At 37.7% G+C, this 27,951-nt stretch overlaps 1 protein-coding gene across 1 annotated transcript; it reads left to right on the top strand.

Annotated features, from left to right (window-relative positions):
* Window positions 1–18: 18 nt before the first annotated feature.
* On the top strand, window positions 19–27,951 carry LOC134662697 (cholecystokinin receptor type A-like). Its single transcript, XM_063518970.1, has 10 exons — window positions 19–258; window positions 2,488–2,602; window positions 8,494–8,694; window positions 9,495–9,677; window positions 12,691–12,770; window positions 20,577–20,699; window positions 21,952–22,023; window positions 22,761–22,933; window positions 23,756–23,862; window positions 27,839–27,951. Exons 1-10 carry the CDS (start codon window positions 19–21, stop codon window positions 27,871–27,873), a joined length of 1,329 nt encoding a protein of 442 aa, XP_063375040.1. The 3' UTR covers window positions 27,874–27,951.

The following is a 27,951-nucleotide window of genomic DNA, read 5'->3' as shown; positions in this document are numbered from 1 at the left end:
TCAACAGACCTAACGTACATGTATAACGTCAGCCACCTCTACGAGCGGACAACCGCCGCAACGGCCTTAGACCTCGCTCGCAACGTTACACGCAACGTTACGCGTAACGTCCCGAGCAACGCGTACGAATGGCGCTTCATACTGCCACCGTACATCCTCATTTTCACACTTTCGATATCTGGGAACTGTATGGTGATTGCGACGCTGGCTAATAATAAGAGAATGAGAACGGTCACCAACGTATATTTGCTTAATTTGGTAAGTTTTATTATAGTTGGTTTTTTTAGCATTAGAGAAAAGGTAAACAATCAAACAAATTTGAAAAATGAATCACGGCAAATACGATTATTTACATTATTTTGCTTTCATAAGTAATACTTGGTTACTGATTAAAAAAAAGCGTTTTTCAATTAAAAGACACCTCAAGATCACGTAGTCTTTTTTTAATCCTAAAAAAACGAACTATAGCGGCAAAATAAGAGGCAAGTATGACTCATAGGTGCTCTGTGATAAAACAACGCAACCTAATTTTAGAATTCTCGATAAGTATTAGTTGCCTGTGGAAAGAAAAGTACAGTCAGCGATAAAAGCTTGTACCAAAAATGATTTTTTTGCCAAAATCTTATATTTCAATAATGCGGAAAATTTGTGACTTGGGTAATACTATTCATATATTCAATAGCTGCGGTCGGGGTATATTTATGGAAAAGGGATAACTGAGAGTGATATGTGTCAGTCATAGAGGCCGTTTATCGAAGTCAAAAATGTATTGAGAGCTTCGTATAATAGGTATGTGCGAATCTGACTAGTGCACGAACGGTTCCGTACCATTATCTATTGTTTGTAGTATTTGTTGTTATAGCGGCCACAGAAATATTACATCATCAGTGAATATTACAACTGTATATTAGCTGTAATTTTAAATAATTTTTGAATCTGACGTACAATTAATACAAATAAATCTAATTTATTCTATCACGTTTCATGAGATACAGCCTGGTGACAGACACACGGACAGTGTCGCCTTAGTAATAGGGTCCCGTTTTTATCCTTTGGGTACGGAACCCGAAAAATCAGTTTTAATTTTTTATTTGCCAAACTGTGTATTCGATTGACTTATTCTTCGGTTATGTAATACATGTATTTGAGATACATTATAGAAAAATAATATGGTTTTTCAAGATTTTTATACATATTTTTATTACTGCTTGCGAGTTAGCGACAACTACCTTATTTATATATAAGTATATACGCAATTTTATATTAGAGATGTAGACAAAATTAAGTTATTTTGTTTAAAGTAGAAGAAAACCAGTACCCTGCAGTACCTAATAAAAACATAATTTCGTACAATCATTTTTGTCACATACCTAGGTACAAACGGTTTAAGTTTTATTTTTTTGCCGCTATTAAATGAATATTTAATTCACTACATATTTTCTGTTTCATTTAATCTGTATAAATGTCTATTCTAATATATTTTTATTTAACATTCAACGATTTAATTTTGCTAAAACTAGGACAACTTTGACTAAAGTTGAAAGTACCCTGGACTGAATCTGTCCCGTTACAAACGCTATTATTTTTTTGTATTTACTTCGGAATCTACTCAGCAAATTTCATCGAAATCGTTAGAGTCGTTTCCGAGATCCCTGGAATATATAAATAAATAAATATACAAGAATTGCTCGTTTAAAGGTATTAGATTCCGAAGTAAATACAAAAAAATAATAGCGTTTGTAACCCGGGGACAGATTCAGTCTTGTACTCTCAGATGTACCCTACATTCAACTTTTTAGTCAAAGTTGTGTAGTGAGCCCACTGCACAATTTTGACTAAATCAAATAATTTATCTATTTGTCAGCTGATCAGCTGACAAATAGATAAATTATAATTCTTTTTCACGCTTCAATAATAATCGGCACGGCATTCCAATGTAACTCGAGACGACACAATAAAATACAATTAATATTATTATGATTCATTGCGATTTTCCACATGGTTGAACTCAGACAAAGGATGTAAATTAGTATATAAGGCCAACAGTTTCTATTAAAGTATTCATTATTTACCCGACTATAGTGGTGTTACTTTCTACCCTTCCGCATCATATTTCAGTTGTCCATATAGCAAATTTCATCGAAATCGTTAATATGTATAATGGGGGTTTACGGGGGCGAAAAATCGATCTAGGTCTCTCTGGGAAAACGCGCATTTTTGAGATTTTATAATATTTATGTTTTCCGAGCAAATCTCGGTCACCCAGATATTGGTTAACTATTCATACAATTAAATAATGTTTTAGTGTAAATTCCTTATCCCTTTATAGACTTTTACTGCTAATTATTTATTTAAGTATAACGCTTAGTTTGCTTCGAACTAAGCACTGATCAGTGTGAATGAAATTAAATCTATTGTTTAATAAGTAATAAATTATTATTAAATTTGAAGCGGCCTATTTATTAACCTATGAACATTGTTTCGCAGGCAATATCAGACTTCTTGCTGGGAGTCTTCTGTGTTCCATTCACGCTCGTTGGACAGATTTACCGGAGATTTCTTTTCGGACCAGTTCTATGCAAAATAATACCCTTTCTTCAAGGTGAGTATATATTTGTACTAGCTTTTGCCCGCGACTTCGTCTGCGTGGAATCAGTAACATTAGTAATAATAGCGCCTGGATAAAATGTAATAGCAATCCTTCAATTTGAGCATTGCTAACACCAATCAACAGGCAATTCATTAATTCCCTCATTTCTACCCCCCTTTTCCCCCTTCTTAGGGATGACTTCCGACATAAAAACTATCCTACGAGTATGTCCTTCCCCGGGACTCAAACTATCTCTAGGTATACCAAATTTAAACTAAATCCCCTCAGCGGTTTAAGCGTGAAGAGGTAACAGACAGACAGACAGACAGACACACTTTTGCATGCGTACGCATATAATATCAGTATGGATATTGTATTGCTTTGCCCGCGCTTTCGCCCGCTTGGGTATCGGTCTCTGTGGGTATTTCATTTCCCTCGCAGCCCAAGGATTCCGTAATAATAAATAATAATCCATCTTTTGCGACTTAAGTACATTTTCGTGTAGGTAGGTACCTCAATCAATTATTTACTCTGACATACAGACAGACACGTGAGTGATCCTATTACGCGAGGGAACTAGTTCTTAACGTACATAATTGCACTACCAGGGGCCTATTGCATAACTTTTTACAACTCATAATACAAGCGGACGCCTCTTTTCATTCCCTTTTATTAGAAAGAGACTTCCGCTTGTATTATGAGTTGTAAAATGTTATGCAATAGGCCCCTGGTTAATATTTGATAAACTTTGTCGTACTGACGGTTTGAAAGAGAGGAGCCTAATTTTCTGCCAACAAACTGTTATACAGTTTGGCGGAGGTTGTACCTAGTACCTATGTAAAAATATGCTGTTTTCGTGAATAAATGGTTTATTTATTATTTTTATTATTGAGCTCGAGGAATGAGAATTTGAGCCGATAGTTGATGGGCATTTCTATTTAAAGTTGTACCCTTGAGTTTTTCGCATGTCCCCTTACATTTTTTGCGATTTACTCTTAAGACGAATTTTTTAACTGGATAAATGATGTTTTTTATTGAAATTTATTATATGGACACATCTTTTATTAAGTTTAATGCTCAATAAATCACTTTTTTCTTACTTAAAATCAGGTTTTTAGATATGATAAAATCACCCCGTAGTACTGTTCCCTTCACCGACTTCAACTTTTAATGGACTTTTACAGATATTTTTTTCTATGAAGGCAACACCAAGTAACGCATTCCTGGCATAGTTTAAATGTTGAAAAATGCGTAATTGATGAAAAACAACTTTAAAAACATCAATAATAGGGTTTAAATTCGATAAAACCGTTGTTCCCCCGAAATAGCGAATCGGACTTAGTCCGGGTTGGTTACGCAGTTTTCGCCAAGTAGCGAAATATTTTTTACCAACATTTTAGGTTTTATTTTATCCTGGCAAACCTGTAACCATAGATAAAGCTTATTTAAACGTTAAATTTGATTTGAAACGGTCAAAATCGCGACCATCGTGACCTGCTGGTGTTGACATGTAATTTTACTCAATGTTTTGTCCGTTTTGTTCAAGAGTTTATGCAGCTTAAACCTTAAGTAACTGAAATACTGTTTATATTAAATAAAACTATGTCTCATACAGTTATTTGTCAAGTAAATAAGTTGAATATTGTGGTTAGTTTTGTATTATTTTGAATATATTTAATTCTGGCCCAGACAAATCATTACGTCCGTTTGGTAACAATTTGAAGCGTAACATATAGCCGGACTAGAAAAATGTAACCAAACGGACACGGTAAAGTCGCACGCACATTGAGTATACATATGTAGTTTTTATCGTGACTTTGTCTGTACTTATTTAATTCATGTGCAATTAATATGTAATATTTTATGAAGTAATATTGAGTTTTTTTATGTTTAAAACTCTATCTACTAATTTTAGTACATATATTGTTGTCCTTTTTTTATTCACTGAGTATTTGTGTAAATTTTTGATTATTGTGATCTTGTCTTTACTTTATCCATTAAGTTACATGGGTGTCCATTTGGAAATGTCCCCTTGTTTTCAAAAGTATTTTATTGTTTATTTAATGTTTAAAAGCTAAAATATTTAATTTTTTGACAATAATCACATGTTTTGTTAATTCTAATGATTGTTATTCGTCACATGGCAGTAATACCAATAACTATTTAATAAACCTAAAAATAAGGTACGATTTGGGGTCACCTCGTAACCAAACCACCTAAAGTTCCCTTTTATGAAAAATGTTTGTTCTTAATCGGTCAATGGTAATTGTTTTTAGTTTATTAACAGTTCTAAGCTTTGAACACAAAAACATTTGCTTCAAGTATGTCTATTATTTACTACATCAAAAACCATTTGTAACCAAACGGATCACAAAAAACCTCCCTCATCCTATTAAATATTAATTTTAACTGGTTTATCCTAAAAATATGACGATTCTCTTTAGTGTTTGGTAAACTAGAATATATTTACTCATAGAATTACATGAAAAAGTACCAAATAATCCAAAATATATTTTCAACTCGTCAATTGAGTCATGGTACAACTTTAAATAGAAATGCCCCGATACCGGGTAGTTGATAGCGGCATATTTAAATTAATCAATTAAGTAGAAATTTACACTCATTTATTTATTTATTAGGTACTTCATATTTTTTTTAATATACCTAGAAGTCATTTATTAATTACGACCTACGACGGACGACGGTACTTAATTAATTAAAGTTTGAACATTTGAAGTTACATCTTGATTCTGAGGGGCTACCGCGAAAGCCGAATTTCACAAATTGCGGGCATTTTTCTGTCACTCTAATTACGCCTTTATTGGAGTAAAAGAGAAAGATCTCAATTTGTTAAATTCGATTTTTGCGGTAGCCCCTCTGGGAATTAATTCTTCGAAAAAATATAATTTGATTGGCCTTTATTATTAAATATTGGGGATTCATTTAATTTATTATGTCAGTCATTTCAATGTGTCTCTGTGGCCAGTTCAGAGTTTATACGAAAAATGTTAGTGCCGGAAGGGAATTTATCGTAATAGCGTCACCAATATTGATACCTATCAGTTTAAATCACGTTTATTATAATGTATATGAAATATATTTTATATCTATAACTAATAAATATCACTAATTGAGTTTAAGACAGTTGAAAAAAGTTACAAATACACGTTGGAAGCAAGTAGTACAACAAACGAACACTAAACATTGCCAATCGGGGGAAATAATTAGTGTCCGACCGAAGGTTCGGTTTCGGTTTCGGTTTCGGCCAGTTTCGGCCAAAAAATCATGTTTCGGCTGTAGTTTCGGTTTCGGCCAAAAAACGGCCGAACCTTTCGGCCGGGCCGAAACTTACGAAATGGTACTTCGGACAAAGACCAAAAGTTGGGGAATAAGTAGGACAACAATATTAATACCTACATATACTGATTCATGTATATTAGGTACAGACATTAATTGGTTTATTATAAAACACAATTCCACTAATGAGGGCGCCACTGGACGGTTGACGCAGTCTTAAGAGGCTGTCAATACCTATAAGTGAATGAGATAGCACTGTCGCATGTTACTGGGCCCTGGGCAAGATAATAATAATAAAACTAGCCTCACTTTTTACCTCAATTTACCATTGGTTTGTGTTCCACATGTCCTCTACTTCAGCTTAGCCTTTGGCCTCGCTGCGCCATGCTCGGCCTGCGGTCTCGCTTTTGAATACAATGGACATTGGTTGGAGTCTGTGCTCAACTACTTATCCTGAAGCCTTAAGCACGGCTTTGACTTCGCATGAAAGTTCGCCTCAATGGGGCACTTCGGACTTTTCGGCCGAGGTGAAGATCGGTACCCGGCCTTGCGATATTGTTAACAAAAAATTTCGCGCTCGCTGCGCTCGCGTTTTTGGTTGACCCTGTGTCTACATGTTAGCTTGACTGGTGAATGAATATAGTTAAGCTTTGGATTCCTACGAAAACGGTGCCGTCATATGACGGCCGTCATATAGCGGCCGCAAAAGACGGCCGTCTTTACGGTGGCGACATGTGGAAAGTACCACGGCGTCATAACACACCGTCATCCGCCAAGGTCAAAGCGGCAAATTTGAAAAATGTAGGCGCGATGGGATAACGTCCGATAGAAAATTTGAATTTCGCGCCTTTTCCTACTGACAAGATTTGCTTGATCATCTATAATTTACTTGGACGATGAAATATCATCAGAAGAGGAAAATAACCGTAGTACGGAATCATTTATTCAAATCTCGTGTCATTTATTCAAAATGGCGTCACCGCTATCTAATAAAACGTTCACGAAACTATCGACACCGTCATGACGGCCGTCATCTTACGTTACGTTGACAATCAACGTAACGTAACGCCGTCTAGGAAACCGCGCCATCTTGTTTACATAGACAACGTTCTAGTGACGTCAGTCAACGCTATATAGCGGCCGTAATATGACGGCACCGTTTTCGGAGGAATCCAAAGCTTTAGACCAAGAAAATTCTGCAATGATTTTGATAGCATACGTCATAATTTCATAAAAGTTTTGACGTTTAAAATAACACTTGCACTGCGTGTGTTATCAACTTATCAAAATCGTTGCAGAATTATCTTGGTCTAACTCTAGTAATTTTCATAAAAAACTGCTTAAGTAACATCAATTTCAAGGACATTGGGTGTTGACAGCCCCATAATATGTGTGTAAAAGCGGTTTTATGACATTTTTTCAACGATTTTAACAAGTCTACAAAAGTTTCGGTTTCGGTTTCGGCCGAAACTAGAGCCAAAGCCGAACATTCGGTTTCGGTTTCGGTTTCGGCAAAAAAACATGTTTCGGTCGGACACTAGAAATAATTCGTGTATAAGCCAATTTTAGCACGGGTGTAGTGTAAAGGGAATGATGTATTAAACAAGATACTAAAAGTGTGGGGGAGGGGTGTGAAGCTGTTTTTTCGTAAATAACTCTTAAACGGTGGCCCGTAGTAGCAAAAAATGTTCTATTACATACATAGGTAATCTACTTAAAATTTTCGGTTTCGCTCATAAAATCGTTATATTTAAGCGGTTTTTAGAAGAACATTCCTATAAAGTTCTTTTTAGATTAATGTCGGTGTATGATAACACAAACCCACTCCCAGGATCTCCTTCCCCACCCGTATGGGGGGCGCACGGCGCACGGCACAAACACGTGGGTGGCTTTCTACCGCTAATCATCCTTCTTTATGGATGAGAAACCTGCTGTTGCTGCGACATGCCACGTCATCGCTTACGGCTGATTATACGGGATATGCGGGATACGCACGACCCGTCAGTCAATTAGGTATTTTCAATCTTAAGCTCAAAAAATAATACTTTGTGCAACAGGTAATAAGGGTTCTTAAATTGCCCTTGAAACGAAACGAAGTTAAGTTTTGTAAAGGCAGGCCCGAGAATTTTAAGAACTAATTTATGTATATTTTCTACCCCAATATTTTTTACACACCTTAAATTATAAATAAAATCAAAGTAATGGTAATTGTTTGTATGAGAATAGTAAGGGGGAACTTCAAGGGACTGGTGGGGGTAACGGCATCACTTTTCAACCTAGCAACATCAGGTTTCTTGAAGCCTGGGAGTACCACAAGGATCAGAATTCAAACTTTTGTCTATTAATTAATAATAATTATGCACAGGACATAAGGACACTGTTCTAGCCTCCTAAGGCCCAAGGTCCTACCTATAGTTGTAAGGTGTACCAGTTCGATGTAATTTAAAGCATGTTCAATTGGAACAGAGTCGCTTTTGCTTTGTTTCGTTTAGTTTTCAAACAACGCAAAATCAACTCTAGTTCCTACAGTTTAGGTTCAAATTTCAGTGGATGTTTCGTTTGTATGGCTAGGCCTTAGGAGGTCTTAACCTTTATCATTGTTTCAGCGGTGTCGGTGTCAGTAGACGTATGGACGCTGGTCGCCATTTCCCTGGAGAGATACTTCGCAATCTGCCGCCCTCTCAAGTCCCGCAAATGGCAGACGAAGTGCCACGCCTGCAAGATGATCGGCTTGGTGTGGCTTCTGTCCCTAATGCTCAACTTGCCCATACTCATTGTTTCTACCCTACAGCCGATGAGAGGAAACGGTAAGACGTCTAACATATAATGATATATAGACCGGGATATGAACCGTGATTACCTTTTGTATTGTCTTCGACCTCCCGATATTACAAAAGGTAATCACGGTTCATATCCCGATCAATATAAGTCTAGTTAAACTATCCGTGAATCATTCAAAACTGCCTCTATAAACTCTATTCTCTTTGCATCTACATAAACATTGCATACAATTTACTTTACGACAGATTACGTTCCAAACATTTTTTTCATACCGTTTTAAATATAACTAATTTTTTAGGGTTCCATACCCAAAGGGTAAAAACGGGACCCTATTACTAAGACTCCGCTGTCCGTCCGTCCGTCCGTCCGTCTGTCACCAGGCTGTATCTCACGAACCGTGATAGCTATACAGTTGAAATGTTCACAGATGATGTATTTCTGTTGCCGCTATAACAACAAATACTAAAAACAGAATAAAATAAAGATTTAAGTGTGGCTCCCATACAACAAACGTGATTTTTGACCGAAGTTAAGCAACGTCGGGAGGGGTCAGTACTTGGATGGGTGACCGTTTTTTTGCTTGTTTTGCTCTATTTTTTGTTGATGGTGCGGAACCCTCCGTGCGCGAGTCCGACTCGCACTTGGCCGGTTTATACTGTTTAGACGACAACGGTTTCACTCACTTGAATTTTTAGTGCGGGGGTCCTTCCTCAGGATCGAGTGCTCGCGGCGACTGCAACTCGTGCACTCGAGCATGTCTCACGAAAGTTTGATATCGAGTAATTTTTATCATGAAATGAATAAATCTGGCTCTAATTGTCCAAAGCCTACAAGTGCCGGGAGGTCTGGCCAAGCCTGGAGCTGGAGAGGGCGTTCAACTTGGGCCTGGACGCGGGGCTGCTGCTCATCCCTATCTTCGTTATGGTGTTCGCCTACTCCCTCATCGTCACCAAGCTCTGGAGGGGCATGCAGCATGAGATCAAGCATAACTTCAAATTGAAACGGCAGCGTAAGTACTGAGTGCTTTTCTGTGTTCTGTCGTGATTTATAGTGTGGCAAGTCGTCAACAGTGACAGCGGCCCCTATTTCACCACGGTGACAGGTGCGACAATTGTCGACATCACTGTTACTGACGTCACAGGCCTCCATAGACTACAGTAACCGCTTACCATCGAACGGGCGGTGTGCTTGTTTGCCACCAACATATTAATTTAAAAAAAACTCCATTATATCGCCAATAAATAATACTTATTTTGCGAAGCTTATGACAATTGTCACAAGAAACACGATAATTGTCACAAAATTCCGACACAGAACTCATTTTCTGTCAAGATTTACCGAAAATTCTATTAAATCGTGTGACAATTGTCATCATCATCATCATAAACTTCGAAAGAGAAATACCTGTTTTTTGCCGATATAATAAAGTTTTTTTTAAATAATACAATGATGGTGGCAAACAGGAATACGGCCCGCCCGATGGTAAGCGGTAACCGTAGCCCATGGATGCCTGTGACGTCAGCAACAGTGACATTTGTCGAATTGTCGCACCTGTCGCCGTGGTGAAATAGGGGCCTAGGAGACGCCACATCGCGTCTCCTCCATCGGAGACGCGTCCAGCTATCACTGTCGACGACTTGCCACACTAGAGTTCCGTACCTCAAAAGGAAAAAACGGAACCCTTATAGGATCACCCGTGCGTCTGTCCAACCTTATCCCCTTTATCTCCAAAACTAATGGGTCTAAAATTTTGAAAAAAATGCATAAAATAGTTCATTACCTATAGATGACAAGAAAAGCTATACGATTTTAACATATAAGTAATCCTATTGGGCAAAAATTATGATGATAATAAATAAATGTGTGTAGAAAAAATAATAAATTATACCAGTCATATCCATATTAATAATGAGATCGCTACTTCAAATCCGCTCTCTAGAATGTAATGACATTACTAGAGAGCGGATTTGAAGTAATGTCTGCAGTCTAATGAGACTGCAGACATTATTTTGTGAAATAAAATATATCGAACACAATAAACAATTAAAAATGTCGTGCCTTATAAATGATCATCAACACATAACATAAAGTGCTGATTAGACAACACACAGAGTAATAGAGCGAGAAGCGAATGTACACAGAACATATTACATTGTTCAACACCCCCTTTCAAAGTAATAATGTTAGCCTAACCGAACATAATACTACTTTGTTAAGGATGTTAATTAAACATTAAACACAAAGTTTGGGCTGAGACTGCTAGTATACTAGTATACTTTATTTACTTACCCATATGCGTGTATCACGAATATCAGATCTACCCTCCTTTTTAGGGCTCCGTAGCCAAATGGCAAAAAACGGAACCCTTATGGATTCGTCATGTTTGTCCGTCTGTCTGTCCGTCTGTCTGTCCGTCCGTATGTCACAGCCACTTTTTTCCGAAACTATAAGAACTATACTGTTGAAACTTGGTAAGTAGATGTATTATGTGAACCGCATTAAGATTTTTACACAAAAATAGAAAAAAAACAATAAATTTTGGGGGTTCCCCATACTTAGAACTGAAACTCAAAAAATTTTTTTTCATCAAACCCATACGTGTGGGATATCTATGGATAGGTCTTCAAAAATGATATTGAGGTCTCTAATATCATTTTTTTCTAAACTGAATAGTTTGCGCGAGAGACACTTCCAAAGTGGTAAAATGTGTGTCGTCGTCCCCCTGTAACTTCTAAAATAAGAGAATGTGTGTGTGTGTCGTCAGCGACAGACCTCTCATTTTTAATGTTAAATAAATAGGAATTTAATTGTTTTAATTTTAATTTTGACATATTTTTATTACATGTTAATTAGTTTTGTGTCGTGGATATTATAATATATTTATTAGTTATTTTAATGTATGTTTAGCATGTAGGCAACATAGACTAGGAATCCTCTAGACCAGCCATTCTCAAAGTGTGTTCCGCGGAACCCTAGGGTTATAGGGGGCCGCGACACCCCTACAGGGGTTCCGCAAGAATTTAGAATAATAAAATAAGCATAACTATTATGCTTATTAATAAAAAAATACACTTCTAAAAACTATTGTTTTATTGTAGGGTCGTTCCATCAAGTATTTCGCTTTCCAAAAGGGTTCCGTCAAAAAAAAAGATTGAGAACCGCTGCTCTAGACGGAGTTTAGAGCAATTATTTCATGAAACCGATGCTGCCAAAAATACGGGGGTGCGAGGGGACGAGGTGAGCGAATCCCGTGCCGTGATTGGTCCGTGTCTTTGAACGGACCAATCACGGCACGGGATTGACTCGGAGATGGAGTAAAACTACCGTATAAGTGGCAGAGGGAGTAGCGTTACTATGCTCAGTCTAGAGGATGTCTTGTCTGTGGTAGGTACTAACTCCTAAATGTAAGTACTTGTAATATTAACAATTTTATGGACCTATGCAGTCTGAAATAAATATATTTAATTGAATTGAAAACTAAAAAAAATATATGATGTACATTACCATGCAAACTTCCACCGAAAATTGGTTTGAACGAGATCTAGTAAGTAGTTTTTTTTTTAATACGTCATAAATCCCCTAAATACGGAACCCTTCATGGGCAAGTCCGACTCGCACTTGGCCGCTTTTTATACAATTAAATTAAGTTACTACAATTATCTTTTTCTATAGAAACAAAAAAAAAGTAATAAAAAATATACACATAAGTAGGTAGGCACGGTTAAACCGTTAACCCAGTGTCAAATTTACTATAATATACAAAAATTTGTTCAAATACTAAGTTTTGTTTATATATATAAAATGTACTAAGATATAATATTTGACGTTTTTGATGGACCTTATCATAACATCCGCATACGCATCCGCGGACGTGAGCCTTTAAATATCCGCATCCGCTTTCGCGGATGTCAAAAACTCGGCATCCGCAACATCCCTGTTTCCAATAATGGGTAACATTATGAACGTGACGTGAGATAAAAACACAAGCCAAACGCATTGATTTATGTGAATTTTTGTCGCAGTATCTGAGAAATCGAATGGACGGGACACAGGAAGTAACTCAACTGAAATCTGCTGCAAAAACGGGGTGGATAAAAAAAAGGTATGTTCCATTATCGGCCCCTTAAGTTTATACTCAGATTGTGACTCCAGCAACATTGCAGCGATACTTCTGCAGCGTTGCTGCAGCGGGAATCGGGTAATATTACTGAAAATTTCCTTGAAAGATTTGCTGGCTATGGATGAAGTCTTGGTGGCTCAGATGGCAGGGCGCTGGAGTAGGTATCGATCCAGAGGCCCTGAGTTCAAGTCTCACCCAAAACAGTAATTTTTCCACTTCTAAATTTATTCTAACCTTAATTTGAATACTTTTTCTTGTATTGTGTTATTCACACAAAGACTTGTTTCATAAATTCATAACACATGCCTACATGCACCTGTTTAATTTCGCTCAACCACCATGTTCTGACCTTGTTCAGGCTTAGTTTTACGATTTTTGTAGTCGTTTCCAGTTTATTAGAATGTCGTTAAACAACAACAAAACAGTAATAAGAGCGAGACGAACGCGACTTAAATTTAATGGCGTGTAGGTATTTAACTTAATCCCTAGCAATTTTGGCAATACCTACTATCCCTAGCAATCCTTGTGCCTACGTACTTAAGACGAATAGTACGAGTGTATTTTAATTTTAACTCTCTAGAGATTCGGTAAATTTGGTAATTCAGCATATTCGGCAAGTTTTTGATCGTCTATACACGCGGTAGCGTGTCAAGCCAAGTTCAAAAGAAGAGAACTGGCGACGCAGTGGTTGTGTAAATATTTGTGCTCATACTTATAACCTGATAATTATTTACATTTATTAAAACAAACATTTATAATTGTAACAGAAGGGTTTGTCGAGAAAGTACCTACCTACCGGGATTTTAATTTTGAAGTCCCGATTCTTTGCTTGACTCGAAATACCGGGAAATACCGGGAAATCCCTGTACTTTCGGTTGTGGTATTTACAGGGATCTTACCCTATTTGACGCGGGATCCTCTCTCGCATAGGACTATACAGCCACGAACGCAAGTGTCGTCACCTGCCCTAGTAGCACGGTCGCATTTTTATCATTTATCACCATGCCTGTTACGTTCTAACAAATATGTAAGTGCGAAAGTGACGGGCTTAGTGATAGTGGATAAAAATGGAACCGTGCTGAGCCCGCTGGATGTTGCTTGAAACATCTTACACGGATGAGAAGGCCTATTATTATTACCCTATTTGATAACCATTGAGGTGGTTGTAAAAAATATGTACCTATGCCGCCATTTTGTTGGCAGTTATATTGAATTAGCATTATTTTCATAGTGTACCTACTGTATGCTACTGCGTGTACTGTGTATTTAAGCCCTTTTTAGGTAATCCGCAAAATAATTTGTAGCGGTGGCCATCCTGGATTTACAATCTAAAGATTGGTTTTGCTAGGATAGCGGTGCCGTCATATAACGGCCGTCTCCATACTAAATAATACGGCTAAATATGGATGTCGTAGTATTTGTATGGAGACGGCCGCTATATGACGGCACCGCTTTCGGAGGAAACCAAAGCATAACTAAAAGTTTAAGTCTAGTTTTCAATTTTAATTAGGGCGAGCGAAGCGAGCCCTATCACTATTCGACAAACTATGCATTCTTGTGGTACACTTTACGGAAAAACTATCGCACTTATAGGTTTGAAATTTAACATAGTAATTTAAATTCATGTCTAGATGTGTTATCAAACTTAAAAATATCATTTTATCAACTTAATAAAATAAAATAAAGGAATAACACTTTGTATGACTACTAGCGCCATCTGTTAGAAAAATTATGAATTAAAATTCGTGTCAACTTCGTTTTTTTTAGCATTAGAAATAAGGTAAACAATCTTGATGTGTCTTTTAATTGAAAAACACACTTTCAAAATAACTTACGGTAAATATGTAACAATTATGAATCTAATACGATCTTTCATAGTCTTCTGCTTTCATAAGTAATAGTTATTGATTTTTAAAAAGTGTTTTTCAATTAAAAGACATGTCAAAATCGCTTACCTTCTTTCAAGTTCTTTCTAATGCTAAAAAAACGAACTATATGTGTTAACAACGATGAATACAAAAAAACCGGCCAAGTGCGAGTCGGACTCGCACACGGAGGGTTCCGCGCCATCAACAAAAAATAAAGCAAAAAATCGTGTTTGTAGTATGGGACCCCCCTTAAATATTTATTTTATTTTATTTTTAGTATTTGTTGTTATAGCGGCAACAGAGATACATCATTTGTGAAAATTTCAACTGTCTAGCTATCGCGGTTCATGAGATACAGCATGGTGACAGACGGACGGACGGACGGATGGACGGACGGACAGCGAAGTCTTAGTAATAGGGTCCCGTTTTTTACCCTTTGGGTACGGAACCCTAAAAAGGGTTAAAATTTTGGATTCAGACCCATTTCGCTTCGCTCGGTTTGATTCCCAATCTCTGAATACTGGAACAATAATCTTGCTGTATACAGGGTGGCCAACTTAGAGGTATACAACTTTTTTTTGCCGCCTGTTTATTTTGGCGGTAAATATGACAGTTATTGCATGAAAATTAGTTTGTGTAGATACGGCAAATTTATTATGGAGCGTTTTACGACGGAACAACGTGTTTTAATCATTAAAAACAATAGAAACATTAAAAATAACGTTTCCCGGTCGATTAATTTCGAGAAACGGTGACATTGACTGGCCCCCAAGATCGCCTGATTTAACAGCTCCTGACTTTTTTCTGTGGGGCTATCTAAAGGGACGTGTCTATGCTAATAGGCCAACGAATCTTCAGCAATTAAAACAAAATATTCGAAACACTGTCGCTGAGATAACGCCAGAAATGTGTGAAAAAGTGATGAAAAACGCGATGAAAAGGGTTCGCATCTGCCATGCTGCTAGAGGTGGACATTTGTCTGACATTATTTTCCATGTGTAATTGCTGACCCTACATATTATATTTAACAAGGAATACTTAATATTTTTTATGTTTTATAGAATAAAATTTCAAAAATAAAGTGTATACCTCTTATTTGGCCACCCTGTATTTGTCGCAGTCGGATCTTATAATCCGCCGTATTACATTACGGCTAGCCGTTTTCAAAAACAGGGGCGTTTTGAAATGCGGCGGTTTAACTATTAGCCGGATTGAATGCGGCTGAATGAGAATCCGCCGGAATGTATTCGGCGCCATACGTTCTTCAACACGGCTAGCCGTAATGTAATACAGCGAGTCATTAGCCGCCGCTTTGACAGTTTTTAGTTCCCATTTTTAACACTCGTGGCGCTGCCTGACATAACAACAACAAACTATGAAAAACGCTGGGGTGTCCATCAAATCTGGAGTTCGTCGAACTGTTTCTTTTCAAAAAACATTTCCTTCGCAACTTAACTAGATGGAGCCCGGCCTCGCGGGGCTCCCATTTCTGAGCGGTTTGCCCTTCGGGCATCTGAAGCTATCTAACGAACCTAACCTACCTACCATTGATTTAGTGAGACATCCGTGAAAACATTACACTTTAGGGAAAAAAGCGTAGGTAGGTAAATAGGTTAGGTTCGTTAGGTAGCTTCAGATGCCCGAAGGGCAAACCGCCCAGAAATAGGAGCCCCGCATTTGCGGGGCTCCGTCTATTTAAGTTGTGAAGGAAATGTTTTGGAAAAGAAACATGTAGTGCGGTGGGACCATAGTAAAAATAAATTAAATTGCAAACATTGTCAAACTCCGGTTACGTAGGCGACCGAAAGAACTGGTCACTCTACAATCTAAATAGTAGATACGATGCGGCTACACGTAGGCCGCCTTATTGAAGAACGTATCGCAATGACAATCCGGCTAATCGTCGAACCGCCGCATTTCAAAACGCTCCTGTTTTTGAAAACGGCTAGCCGTAATGTAATACGGCGGATTATACGATCGGACTACAACATATTCACTGCGGAGGTCAATTTACTCGTATGTTCTGTTCTGTGACGCCGATGAACTGATCAGTCATGTTGTAATTCGAAACGTCTTGATGAGCACTTGGGAGAGCAGTACGATAGAGCTGATGCTGATCCCTGGCTGTACCTAGCGGAACTCAGGTTTGGTGCAACATAGACACACACTGGGTTGGACATCCGACTCGTCATGATGATAACTTGGTAGAGCAGTACCCAAGATAGCTGATGCTGAACCCTGGCAGTACCTAGTGGAGCTCGGGTTTAATACAACATATGCACACGCTGTTTTGGTCATCGGACTCGTCTTGATGAGCACTTAGGAGAGCAGTACCCAAGATAGAGCTGATGCTGAACCCTGGCTGTACCTATTGGAACTCAGGTTTGGTGCAACATAGGCAAACACTGTTTTAGTCATCCGACACGTCTTGATGGGCATTTGGGAGAGCAGTACCCAAGATAGAGCTGATGAGCTGATGCTAAACCCTGGCTGTACCTACTGGAACTCAGGTTTGGTGCAACATAGATACACGCTGTTTTGGACATCCGACTCGTCAGAATGAGCACTTGGGAGAGCAATACCCAAGATAGAGCTGATGCTGAACCCTGGCAGTACCTATTGGAAGTCAGGTTTGGTGCAACATAGGCAAACACTGTTTTGGTCATCCGACTCGTTTTTTTTGAGCACTTGGGAGATACCCAAAATAGAGCTGTAGCTGAACCCTGGCAGTATTTAGTGGAACTCAGGTTTGCAATATAGGCACACGATGTTTTGGACATCCGACTCGTCTTGATGAGCACTTAGGAGAGTAGTAACCAAGATAGAGCTGATGCTGAACCCTGGCAGTACCTAGTGGAACTCGGGTTTGGTGCAACATAGACACACGCTTTTTTTGGACATCCGACTCGTCATGATAATCACTTGGTAGACTAGTACCCAAGGTAGCTGATGCTGAACTCTGGCAGTAGGTACCTAGTAGAGCTCGGGTTTTATACAATATAGGCTCACTCTGTTTTGGTCATCCGACTCGTCTTTTTGAGCACTTAGGAGATACTCACGATATAGCTGTAGCTGAACCCTGGCAGTATTTAATGGAACTCACGTTTGTTGCAACATAGGCACACGCTGTTTTGGTCATCTCACTCGTCTTGATGTGCACTTAAGAGAGCAAATTATACATAAGTTTATGTGCGGAGCAGCATGATTACCGCCAGTAGGTGTCCAGACGGGATAGTTTTACGCTCAATTGTGTGGTGTGGACGCATAAATAAATTCAAGGACATTGGCTCGCTGACCCAACATTGCCAGAAAAGAAAAGCCAGTTGGCTTTCTTACAAGAAGTACTGGGCGACCGTGTAGGATGTAATAAGGTATAATAATTGTATATTACCTGTGGATGATATTGGCAATTTGATTTTGTCGTCTGGACACGTTTTTAATGGACAAAGTAAAAGTTGTATCAGACAGGCGTACCGGACAGCGACCGAGGGCCAATTAGTAGGTATATTTCTTTCTTGCTCTCACTTATAGTTGCGTCCTTAATGGACTTATTACTTACCCACGCGATTGAACATGGAACAAGCCTCGGACTGGATCAAAGTCGCGGTCCGGTACGTTTAGGTAGCAAAACTCCGCGAGCCCTTACAAAGCTCTGCTTTTTGCTAGTTTTATAACGCAGTGACAGGTATATGCCATACGATAAATAAAATAATGAAACTGAACATAATATTAAATCGTATTGTCGCCAGCTAAAGTTGTGTACCAAATGGGCGTTTTTTTTTTGTTGTGCCCTACACTTTTTTTTTCAAATTTGGGATTTTTTATGTTATTTCTACTCAGAATCACGAGCTCTGTCTATCCTAATAGGAGAAAAAAAGTGTCCCATAATTTCCATACATTTTTCGATCTTTCCATTGCGCGACCGCCATACAAAGTCTATGAAAAATAGTGACGTAATGGAAATAAAAACCTTAGGACACTTTTTTTCTCCTATTAGGATAGAAAGAGCTCGTGATTCTGAGTAGAAATAACATAAAAAATCCCAAATTTGAAAAAAAAGTGTAGGGGCAACAAAAAAAACGCCCAAATACCAGATCAATCTGTGAACAGGAAGGGGGTGAAATTTCAATTATATAGTCCGTCAACCAAATCTTGTCAGTAGCAATGTAAAGCAAACTAAAGTAGGGCAACACTCAAAGAGCAGTATTGCGCTAAAAAAAGCAGCAATGTACATCGAACCAAAAGATTTTTTTTTCCGCTGAGCGCGCCCTGCGTACGTCAATTCAAATTGTCACTCGCGGTTTATTGAAAAAATTTGAAACATGGACGGACAATTTAAAAGCGATGTTAAAACAATGTTAATCAAAATGATGAACAAATTTGAAGTTATCAAAAACAACTCCCTATCGTAGTGAGCTTATATTCTCTTTGTTGCCTATCTATGTCTTCTAAGTTTACTAAAATAAAATCATATCAAAATGCAGATAATTAGATAGTGCATATATTTGTTATTTACAATATAATATGCCACTTGTTAATGTAAATTAGTGTACTATTCTGGATGAATATGACATACCTGTGTATTTTTTTTGATTGGTATATATTGTACAATATACATATTAAAAATAAAACTACTGATATTTGGGTGTTTATTTAATTTAAAGGTAAATAAGATAAGGGTCACTTTTCGACTTGGTTGCGTTGTACACGTACATAAACCGTCATAGGTAAGTATTGTCTGAAGAGATACTACCTACTACGAACGCCTTATATTGGGCAAGATTTAATTCTGCAACAAACATGTATGGATTAGGTAGATATTGCGAAAGAACGGCGATATAATCAAGGCTCTTAATACTGTTAAATTAAAAGGTTTACCTTTGTAAATAGTCACAACTGATTGCTGAAAATATTAGACTTGTGGGCCTATGGACGGTTTCCGGGACACAATTTATGGTCTTGTTGGATAGATTTAGGCATACGTTTTAATTTTATTTATGCCTTTTAACCCTAAAACGAAAAAACTGAACATAATCTTAAAAGTTCGAAAGAGTTCTTCCAGTACTTGTCATAACCTAAATTTTTAGTAATGTTTACCATCAACGAGCATTATTGTACATTGTAGGCCCCTTAGCTTTGCTTATTCTTATTTAATGTATTGGTATTTAATGGTGACAGCAGAAATATCTCTTGAAACAGAAACGATTCAGAATGAAAACCAAATGAAAACAAATAAGGTGACGGCTGTCATTCACGATCCACATTCCACAGATAAAACACAGATGACACGCGTTTTGGAATTATTTGAACACAGTGTTGCTAACCCGCGATTTTTCAAATTTGCCGCCTTTTACTACTGACAAGATTTGGTTGACGGACTTTAAAAGACCCAAACAAGTAAACATCAACAAACAGGGCAAGATTAATTATAATCCTCGTTTAATAATATTTCCTTCAAAAGCATAAATGGGAAATGAGAGCCATGATAAGGTATGCGTCGTTGTTAACATCGCCGGAAAAAGAATTGAGATTTATAATAGGTGCCAAGTTCTAGATCGCTTGTGATGTAGTTAAAGTTCTGGATTTGACTTGGCTAGTTTTTACGTACACGCTATTATTACATTTGTCTATGTTACTTTTCTAAAATTTAGTTTGTTGGTATAACCTGATTTAACAACAAAACATAGGTCTAAAACACACCATTATTACAATTTTGTAATAATATTTGCACACAAGCTAAAAATATGAAAATTGCTTCTCAAAATACGCGACATTATTTTTGATTGAACTCATAGATTAATTTTTTGTTGAAAATAATAACTCAAAACAATGATAATAATATACTTAGATCGCATGTTTTTTCGTCTGTCAGTTGTAACTGCAGCTTTTGAGAATCGCAGTTAATTATGTCCATTTTCAGGACGCGGATACGAACGAAGAGAAAGAGTTAAAGTCCACGCACAACACAAGCACAATAGACCTGGACTTTAGACACGCCATCAGGTCTACACACACTGAAAAAAGCATTGAGGCGAAAAGAAAAGTAAGTTATAAGAAATAATTTGCCAGTGTAACTTTATTTGACGTTCATAAGCGCATTGTAAATCCTAAGTACTTGAATAATAAACTTTCTCTTATCTTATCTGATCTTACAGTCGCCATCAGATATATCGGAGTGCCCAAGGTGCTCACAAATATCTGAACATGCCTCTATTGTCAAGGCGTTAGAGTGCGTGTAGATATTGTGAACAACTTGGCCGCTCCGATATATTTGATGGCGACTGTATCTATTTGTGTAAGATTGTCCTATAAGAGCCACCCCATACTAGCGTCTTTTGAGCGTCGGCGTCTAGTCGGCGCTATGGAAAATGGCGTTGCTGCGCAGTTGCGCCAACGTTGCGTCGAACAGCAGCCATTGACTAGACGCCGACGCTCCTAAGACGCTACTAAGACGCTAGTGTGGGGTAACTCTAATACTACACAAATTGTCATAAGTCGAAGTAAGTAGAATTAATATTCAATGAGACTTGTGTAGTTATTACATAACGATATATCGGTACTAGGCGGGAAGAAGTAGATAACTCGAGATATTTTATTGAAGAAATTTGAACTTAAATTGCATAAGGTTCAAATTTCTTCCATTTTTTCCCGCGAGTTATCAACTTCTTTCCGCCGTGTACGGATATATCCTTAATATAAATAGAAAACATTCATAAATCTGGAACAAAATATTCGTGATAAACATACAAATAAATGCCCTTACAAGGATTAGAACTCAGGACCTTCAGCTTCGTAGGCACGATGACTAGCAATAATAGCGACTATATACAAGAAGCCCATAAAGATTTCTGAAATGGTATTCGATAAATATATGTATTGAACTTTGTGGGCTAGTATGTATTTTTTAATCAAGGAACGGATAAAAATATGTATTATTAATCTTGCATCAAATCATCATGCATATAATTGAATACATCACTACATAGTATAAAACAAAGTCGCTTCCAGCTGTCTGTCTGTCTGTACGTATGTATGCTTAGATCTTTAAAACTACGCAACGGATTTTGATGCGGTTTTTTTTAATAGATATAGTAATTCAAGAGGAAGGTTTATGTATAATTAGTTAACCCGTGCGAAGCCGGGGCGGGTCGCTAGTAGTTTTATAATAATAAGTTTTTTACCAGGTATATTAAAATGACGAAATTTTTCATATTTTAAAATGTATCTAGCTTTGACAAGACGGTCTCCACTTATCTCCACTATATTTTCAATTACAATATTTTTTTTCTTTTCAGGTAATAAGAATGCTTTTCGTTATAATATTGGAGTTCTTTATTTGCTGGACACCACTTCATGTAATAAATACGGTAATTAACTATTACTTACTTATATACACTGTATGATATACTTACTAGTCTTATTTAGAAAAAAAAAACGGAATAATTCGGCCGAATACGAACATTGGAAAACTTGCCGAATATGCCGATGGCGAATAATTACCGAATATATAGAGATGGGCCGAACCATCTCTAATTTCAACAATAACTTATTTTTTTCATATTCTTATTCTTAATACGTCACCACGACAGACTATTTGAAAGATTGGATATTGGATTGATCGAACGTTCCTATTTCAAAATAATACCGTTTTCTCAAAAATGGACGGCAAAGTCGACGTTGCCGGTTAAAAAATTGGTCGCGAAGTGCGTAGTTTATGGTCAGTCAAAAAATTAAAAAGTTAAAAACATTGCAGTCTCGATTTCGGGACTGCAATGTTGCATACAAATTCCATTATTTAACGAGTTCCAAACTTTTTAAAAGTTGAAATGGCCATATCAAATGAAGGCATAGGTCCAATTAAACAGCCAAACAGATGATCAGCACTTATTATTATAATGTTGGTACCGCGACTATTTAGGTCTCAAATAGGTTGGCGTATTTTCAGCAGAAAAATACACTTCTTTTTTTTTTAAAGGCGGCAAAGCAAATATTTTCAATGGTTTTACTTTTTCTGTGATAATTAGACCGTTGCTCCGGTAAATAATTTCTATTTCTTGCATCATTTTATGAATAAATTTTTAATAGAATTTATTGTTTGTTCTAGATCTACCTATTTTACCCAAAGGAATTATACAAGTACGTTGGCTCCAAAGGCATCATATCCCTGCAACTGTTGGCGTATTGCTCATCGTTCAGCAACCCAATAACATATTGCTTCATGAATCATAGGTTCCGCCAGGATTTCCTTAACCTCATCAAGAACTGCAAACTATTTAGGTAAGTCTGCAGACGTCGGATTCTAGGGGGCAAACAATTTCAGGTCCCTTTTATATCGAAGCGGCAAAGATGCATGGGGTTGGCCGATAGAATTATTTAGCAGATGGCGCCATCATAGCTTGCCCTGTCAATCCCTTAGAATTGTGTCAAATTTTTGTTTTTTAATGCCCTGGATGCCAGCCCTTTAAGCCAAATCTCATAGAAAAAGGGGCAAGCTATGATGGCGCCATCTATGAAAACCTTTGACAGTTGCCAACCCCATTATCTGAACATGCTTTTATTGTCAAGGCGTTAGAGTGCGTGTTCAGATAATTTTGAGCATCTCGACCACTCCGACAAATATTTGATGGCGCCTGTACATATAATATCCTTCTCCGAGCTGCCGAATAGTTGCAACCTAACAAACTGTAGACAGTTATAAATAATTTTGCGATTTGGTAGTATTTGATCGTCGTTATATTTTCATAATATTCTCTAAAACGAATCCCAGTGTTATAAGTAATTTGGTTTTGCCGCAACCGTTAATTTTCGCTTAACATACATAGAGGTCAAATCCCTTGGCTACGTTTGATCCGTACTGAAAGCGACAGAATAATAATTATGGTGAACTGAAATGGATGTCATAATATGTATACGAGAAAGAGACGTATTAAAGAAAAAGTGACGAAGCCCTCCAGTGGTGAAGGCTGGATTCGAACCTTAAGTTGTTTTTATTTATTGTTTTTTTTTTTCGTCATTATTTGTACCATATATGTGAATAAAAAATGGAAATATTTAATAAAATAGTTTGATTATGGTGGTTAAATAAACGGCGTGTTGCAGGAACTGCTTCGACACGAAGCCGGAGTGCAAGCAGCCAACACCCCCGCCTTCTAGCCAGGAAGTCGCGCCTTGCGTGGTCCGGGGCGGCAGTCAAACTGCACGCTCAGGTATGTACAACATTTCATAACGGATGCTGTAGAAGAAAAAAATGTTTGACCCGAAAAATAAGATTTTTTCCAAAGGGAAAAATAATATTTTCTCAGAAACTTGTAACTTGTAATACAAGCGGATGTCACTTTTTGACAGCTTTTAGAAAGTGACATCCACTTGTATTACAAGTTACAAGGTTTTAGAACGGGCCCCAGGTCGCCCAAGTCGGCTACAAAGTAGAAAGCCCAAAAATTTTTGCGTCAAAAAAAATTTCTTCTAGTTTTTCCCAATCAGAACAATATGCCCTTAAACGGACATTTTACACAATATGTATATGTTAACATGACACAATGTTAATGTTAACGTATTTTTTAAATCTTAGGTGTTTTTATATAAGTACTAAATAATATAGCGTGAAGTTTTATTTGTTAGTGTAAGTACTAACAAAAATATGGATCACGTGGTCTGAATTAAATGTTTTTTTATTGTTACATCCTGTATAAGGGTCGGCAGGACAGTTTAGGTGACACTACATATCAATGGCCTAGTGGGCAAGGCTTTATTGATGGTTTAATAGACCCGTGTGGCTACCACCAGTACGGTTACCATCAGTTTGTCACTGACATAAACGCCGTCGAGAACGTAATTTACTTTCTATACATCTCGCTCGCACTCGCATATTAGTGCAAACGGGATGTATAGAAAGTAAATTACGTTCTCGACGGCGTTTATGTCAGTGACAAACTGATGGTAACCGTACTGTTTGGCACTGACATAAACGCTATCGAGATAATCGAGAACGTAATTTACTTTCTATGCATCTCGCTCGTACTTGCATATTAGTGCGAGCGAGATGTGTATTATCATTTCATTAGCTTTTGATGATTACCATTGTAATTTTTTATTTACAAATCCTATGTAATTAAAAAAAATTGGCGAGCAGATTAAGGTCAGTTATTTTCTGGTATACTCGTAGGTGTACTACTTACTCGTATACCTATAATGAATTAGCCTCAGGGTGCATTGTATTAAAATTCCTAGTAAACTGTTATTTTTTAGGGTTCCGTACCCAAAGGGTAAAAACGGAACCCTATTACTAAGACTCCGCTGTTCGTCCGTCCGTCCGTCCGTCCGTCCGTCCGTCCGTCCGTCCGTCCGTCCGTCCGTCTGTCACCAGGCTGTATCTCACGAACCGTGATAGCTAGACAGTTGAAATTTTCACAGATGATGTACCTATTTCTGTTGCCGCTATAACAACAAATACTAAAAACAGAATAAAATAAAGATTTAAGTGGGGCTCCCATACAGCAAACGTGATTTTTGACCGAAGTTAAGCAACGTCGGGCGGGGTCAGTACTTGGATGGGTGACCGTTTTTTTGCTTGTTTTTTGTTGATGGTGCGCAACCGTCCCTGCGCGAGTCCGATTCGCACTTGGCCGGTTTTTTAAACATTGAGTTCATAATAAACTTCATGTAGCTAAAAACACAGATGTTCATTATTTGGTGAAAGCTCCTAAAATTGATTGAACTGTCAGTCAAATTTAGTGTTTAAATATATTAGGAACTTTAGGAATTTCAAATTACTGGGGAGTAACTGTCAAACTGTCGGCTCGTGTTAAAAGAATGAAGATAGACGACTGTCCATTACGTGAAGTTTATATACATGTCGGCGGCCGATCGTAAGATCAGGCATATCGTGAAATTCCTAGGCATATCGAGAAACGTGAAAATCTTTGACCCGTTCCCTGAGTCGACGGGCTATTTCTTTCTGGGCAGTTTGCCCTTCGGGCATCTAAAGCAACCTAACGAACCTATCCTACCTATATATTGGTTTAATGTCACTATCGTTAAAACATTACACAGGAACATTACGATCTGCCTGATCTTACGATCGGCCGCCGACATACATAAAGGGGCCCAGATATTACCAGTTCACCGGACGATATCAGCCTGTCAGTTGTTCGGAACTGTCACCTTTTGCGTTTAACTGTCATTCCGATATCGTCCGGCGGACTGTTAATCAGTGGGCCCCTTTATACTCGGAGTATCATAATATTGTACAGTTGACGTCAAACATATCATTACACTTTTGCACCTTACTCCTTTGTAATAAGGCGAAAATTGTAAACGTATCTTTGACGTCGACTGTACCTACAAATAAAATTATGGGAAAGGCAACTTAAGTTTCAATTATTTGTCGGAGCCCCAAAAAAAATTAGAAACATATAGAAGAAGTGTTTTTTTGTTATTATTACAAGTACGAGTATTGGCAAGGTGCGCAGTCGGTGGAGGGGGAAGTGGCGCTGATCGTCACAAACACAGGTAATCTTATGGAATGTCTGACATTAGTACTAGCGGCAGCCGCTTGAACTAATTTTACTCCATAAGATTTAACGTAGAAAGTCTGCCAAAATGAGGGCAGCACCAGTCGTGCACCTAGCGAATTCTCGCGTAGGCTTTGGCTGGGGCCTCTATGGCATTATAAAATTCCGTATAAAATATTATCGCTGAGTGCGCCATCTATACCTAATTGCTTAGACTGGCTGTCAAATTCTATGTACCTTCCTATCCTACCAATGTACCTTTATCGACAGCACCATCTACATTTAGTTTAGTTTTTACAGGCCTTCTCCGTTCAATAATGGAATAATATGTATAAGGTGAATGGATAAAAATATATTTTTTGATTTCATCATTGACGAGGATAAGAAATTTCAAAAACTATAGAAATGTTTAAAAATAAAATAAATAAATAAAGTTATATTTTCAGGCAACACGTACAGTAAATAGTACACTCGTATCAAACTGAATTTCTAAATACTTACAACTAAAATAAAAGTAAAACAAGTAAAATAGGTAGTTAATTGTTACTATTTTTTGTGTCCGTTTAAATCAAGGGACTACAAAGACTCACGATCCCCGTAAAAAATTACTTACTTTGTAGGTACATATTGTAGAAAAGATATTCTTACATATACTCACGTGTCTTGTTGCCAAGTTTACGGTCGAACACCTTTATGGCAATAGGGTATTTTATGTTGCTTAAAGGTCTCGAGTTCGAGGTCAGTTCTTCCACTTTTCCTTTACTTCTAAAGATTGTGGTATCGTTGCATACCTAAGTTTCTGCTTCATAGGTACAAAAATTAACTCTTTCTATTTACAATATCTGGGCGACCGAGCTTTGCTCGGAAAACATATAAAAACTCATAAATGCGCGTTAAGAGATAAGACCTAGCTAGATCGATTTATCGCCCCCGAAAACCCCCATATAGCAAATTTCATCGAAATCGTTAGAGCTCATATTAAGACTCACATTTATAGACCGGTCTAACGCGAATTTAAAGCCAAAGGATCTATCTTCGAACGTGTGCGTGGATATTGTGAGTGTTGCGTGTCGGACTATTGACAATAATTAACATTATGTGTAGCGGGTGGTTTGAAAATGTGATGTCTACCCCAAACTTTTTCATACACTTTTCGTCGGGTAGTTGCACAAATCTCTGTTTTGACATTTTGCTGGGACATCAGTTAGCCGCGACCACGACCAGTGAAACCTGTGTCGAAACGTCGGTAAATAAAGGTATGTGAATAAAATTCGCGTTAGACCCGTCTATAAATGTGAGTTAATATGTGTTCAAAACGCGAAAGTTTTAAATATTACATCGTTAGAGCTGTATCCGAGATCCTCGAAATATATAGGTGTATAAACTAGCGACCCGCCCCGGCTTCGCACGGGTTAACAAATTATACATAAACCTTCCTCTTGAATCACTCGATCTATTAAAGAAAACCGCATCCAAATCCGTTGCATATAGTTTTAAAGATCTAAGCATACATAGGGACAGACAGAAAGCGGGAAGCGACTTTATTTTATACTATATAGTGGCAAATACACAAGAATCGCTCGTTTAAAGTTATAAGATAATCGAAATTGCAGCTATATTGGCATTAGGTACATTTGTTTAGATAAAAATGCAATTGCATTTGTTACAGAGCTGGAAGGACAGGAGGGGGAGGAATGCGTTTAGCAGCGTCTCGTTGGCCAATTCCTCAAGCGGCAACCACCCGGCCCTGCCCGCGCCGGCCACCATATCAAGGCCCATCAC

The sequence above is a fragment of the Cydia amplana genome, chromosome 3, assembly GCF_948474715.1.
Source record: "Cydia amplana chromosome 3, ilCydAmpl1.1, whole genome shotgun sequence".
Lineage (NCBI taxonomy): Eukaryota > Metazoa > Arthropoda > Insecta > Lepidoptera > Tortricidae > Cydia > Cydia amplana.
Note: the sequence above shows the minus strand (reverse complement) of the source record. Positions and strands in the feature narration are given on the sequence as shown.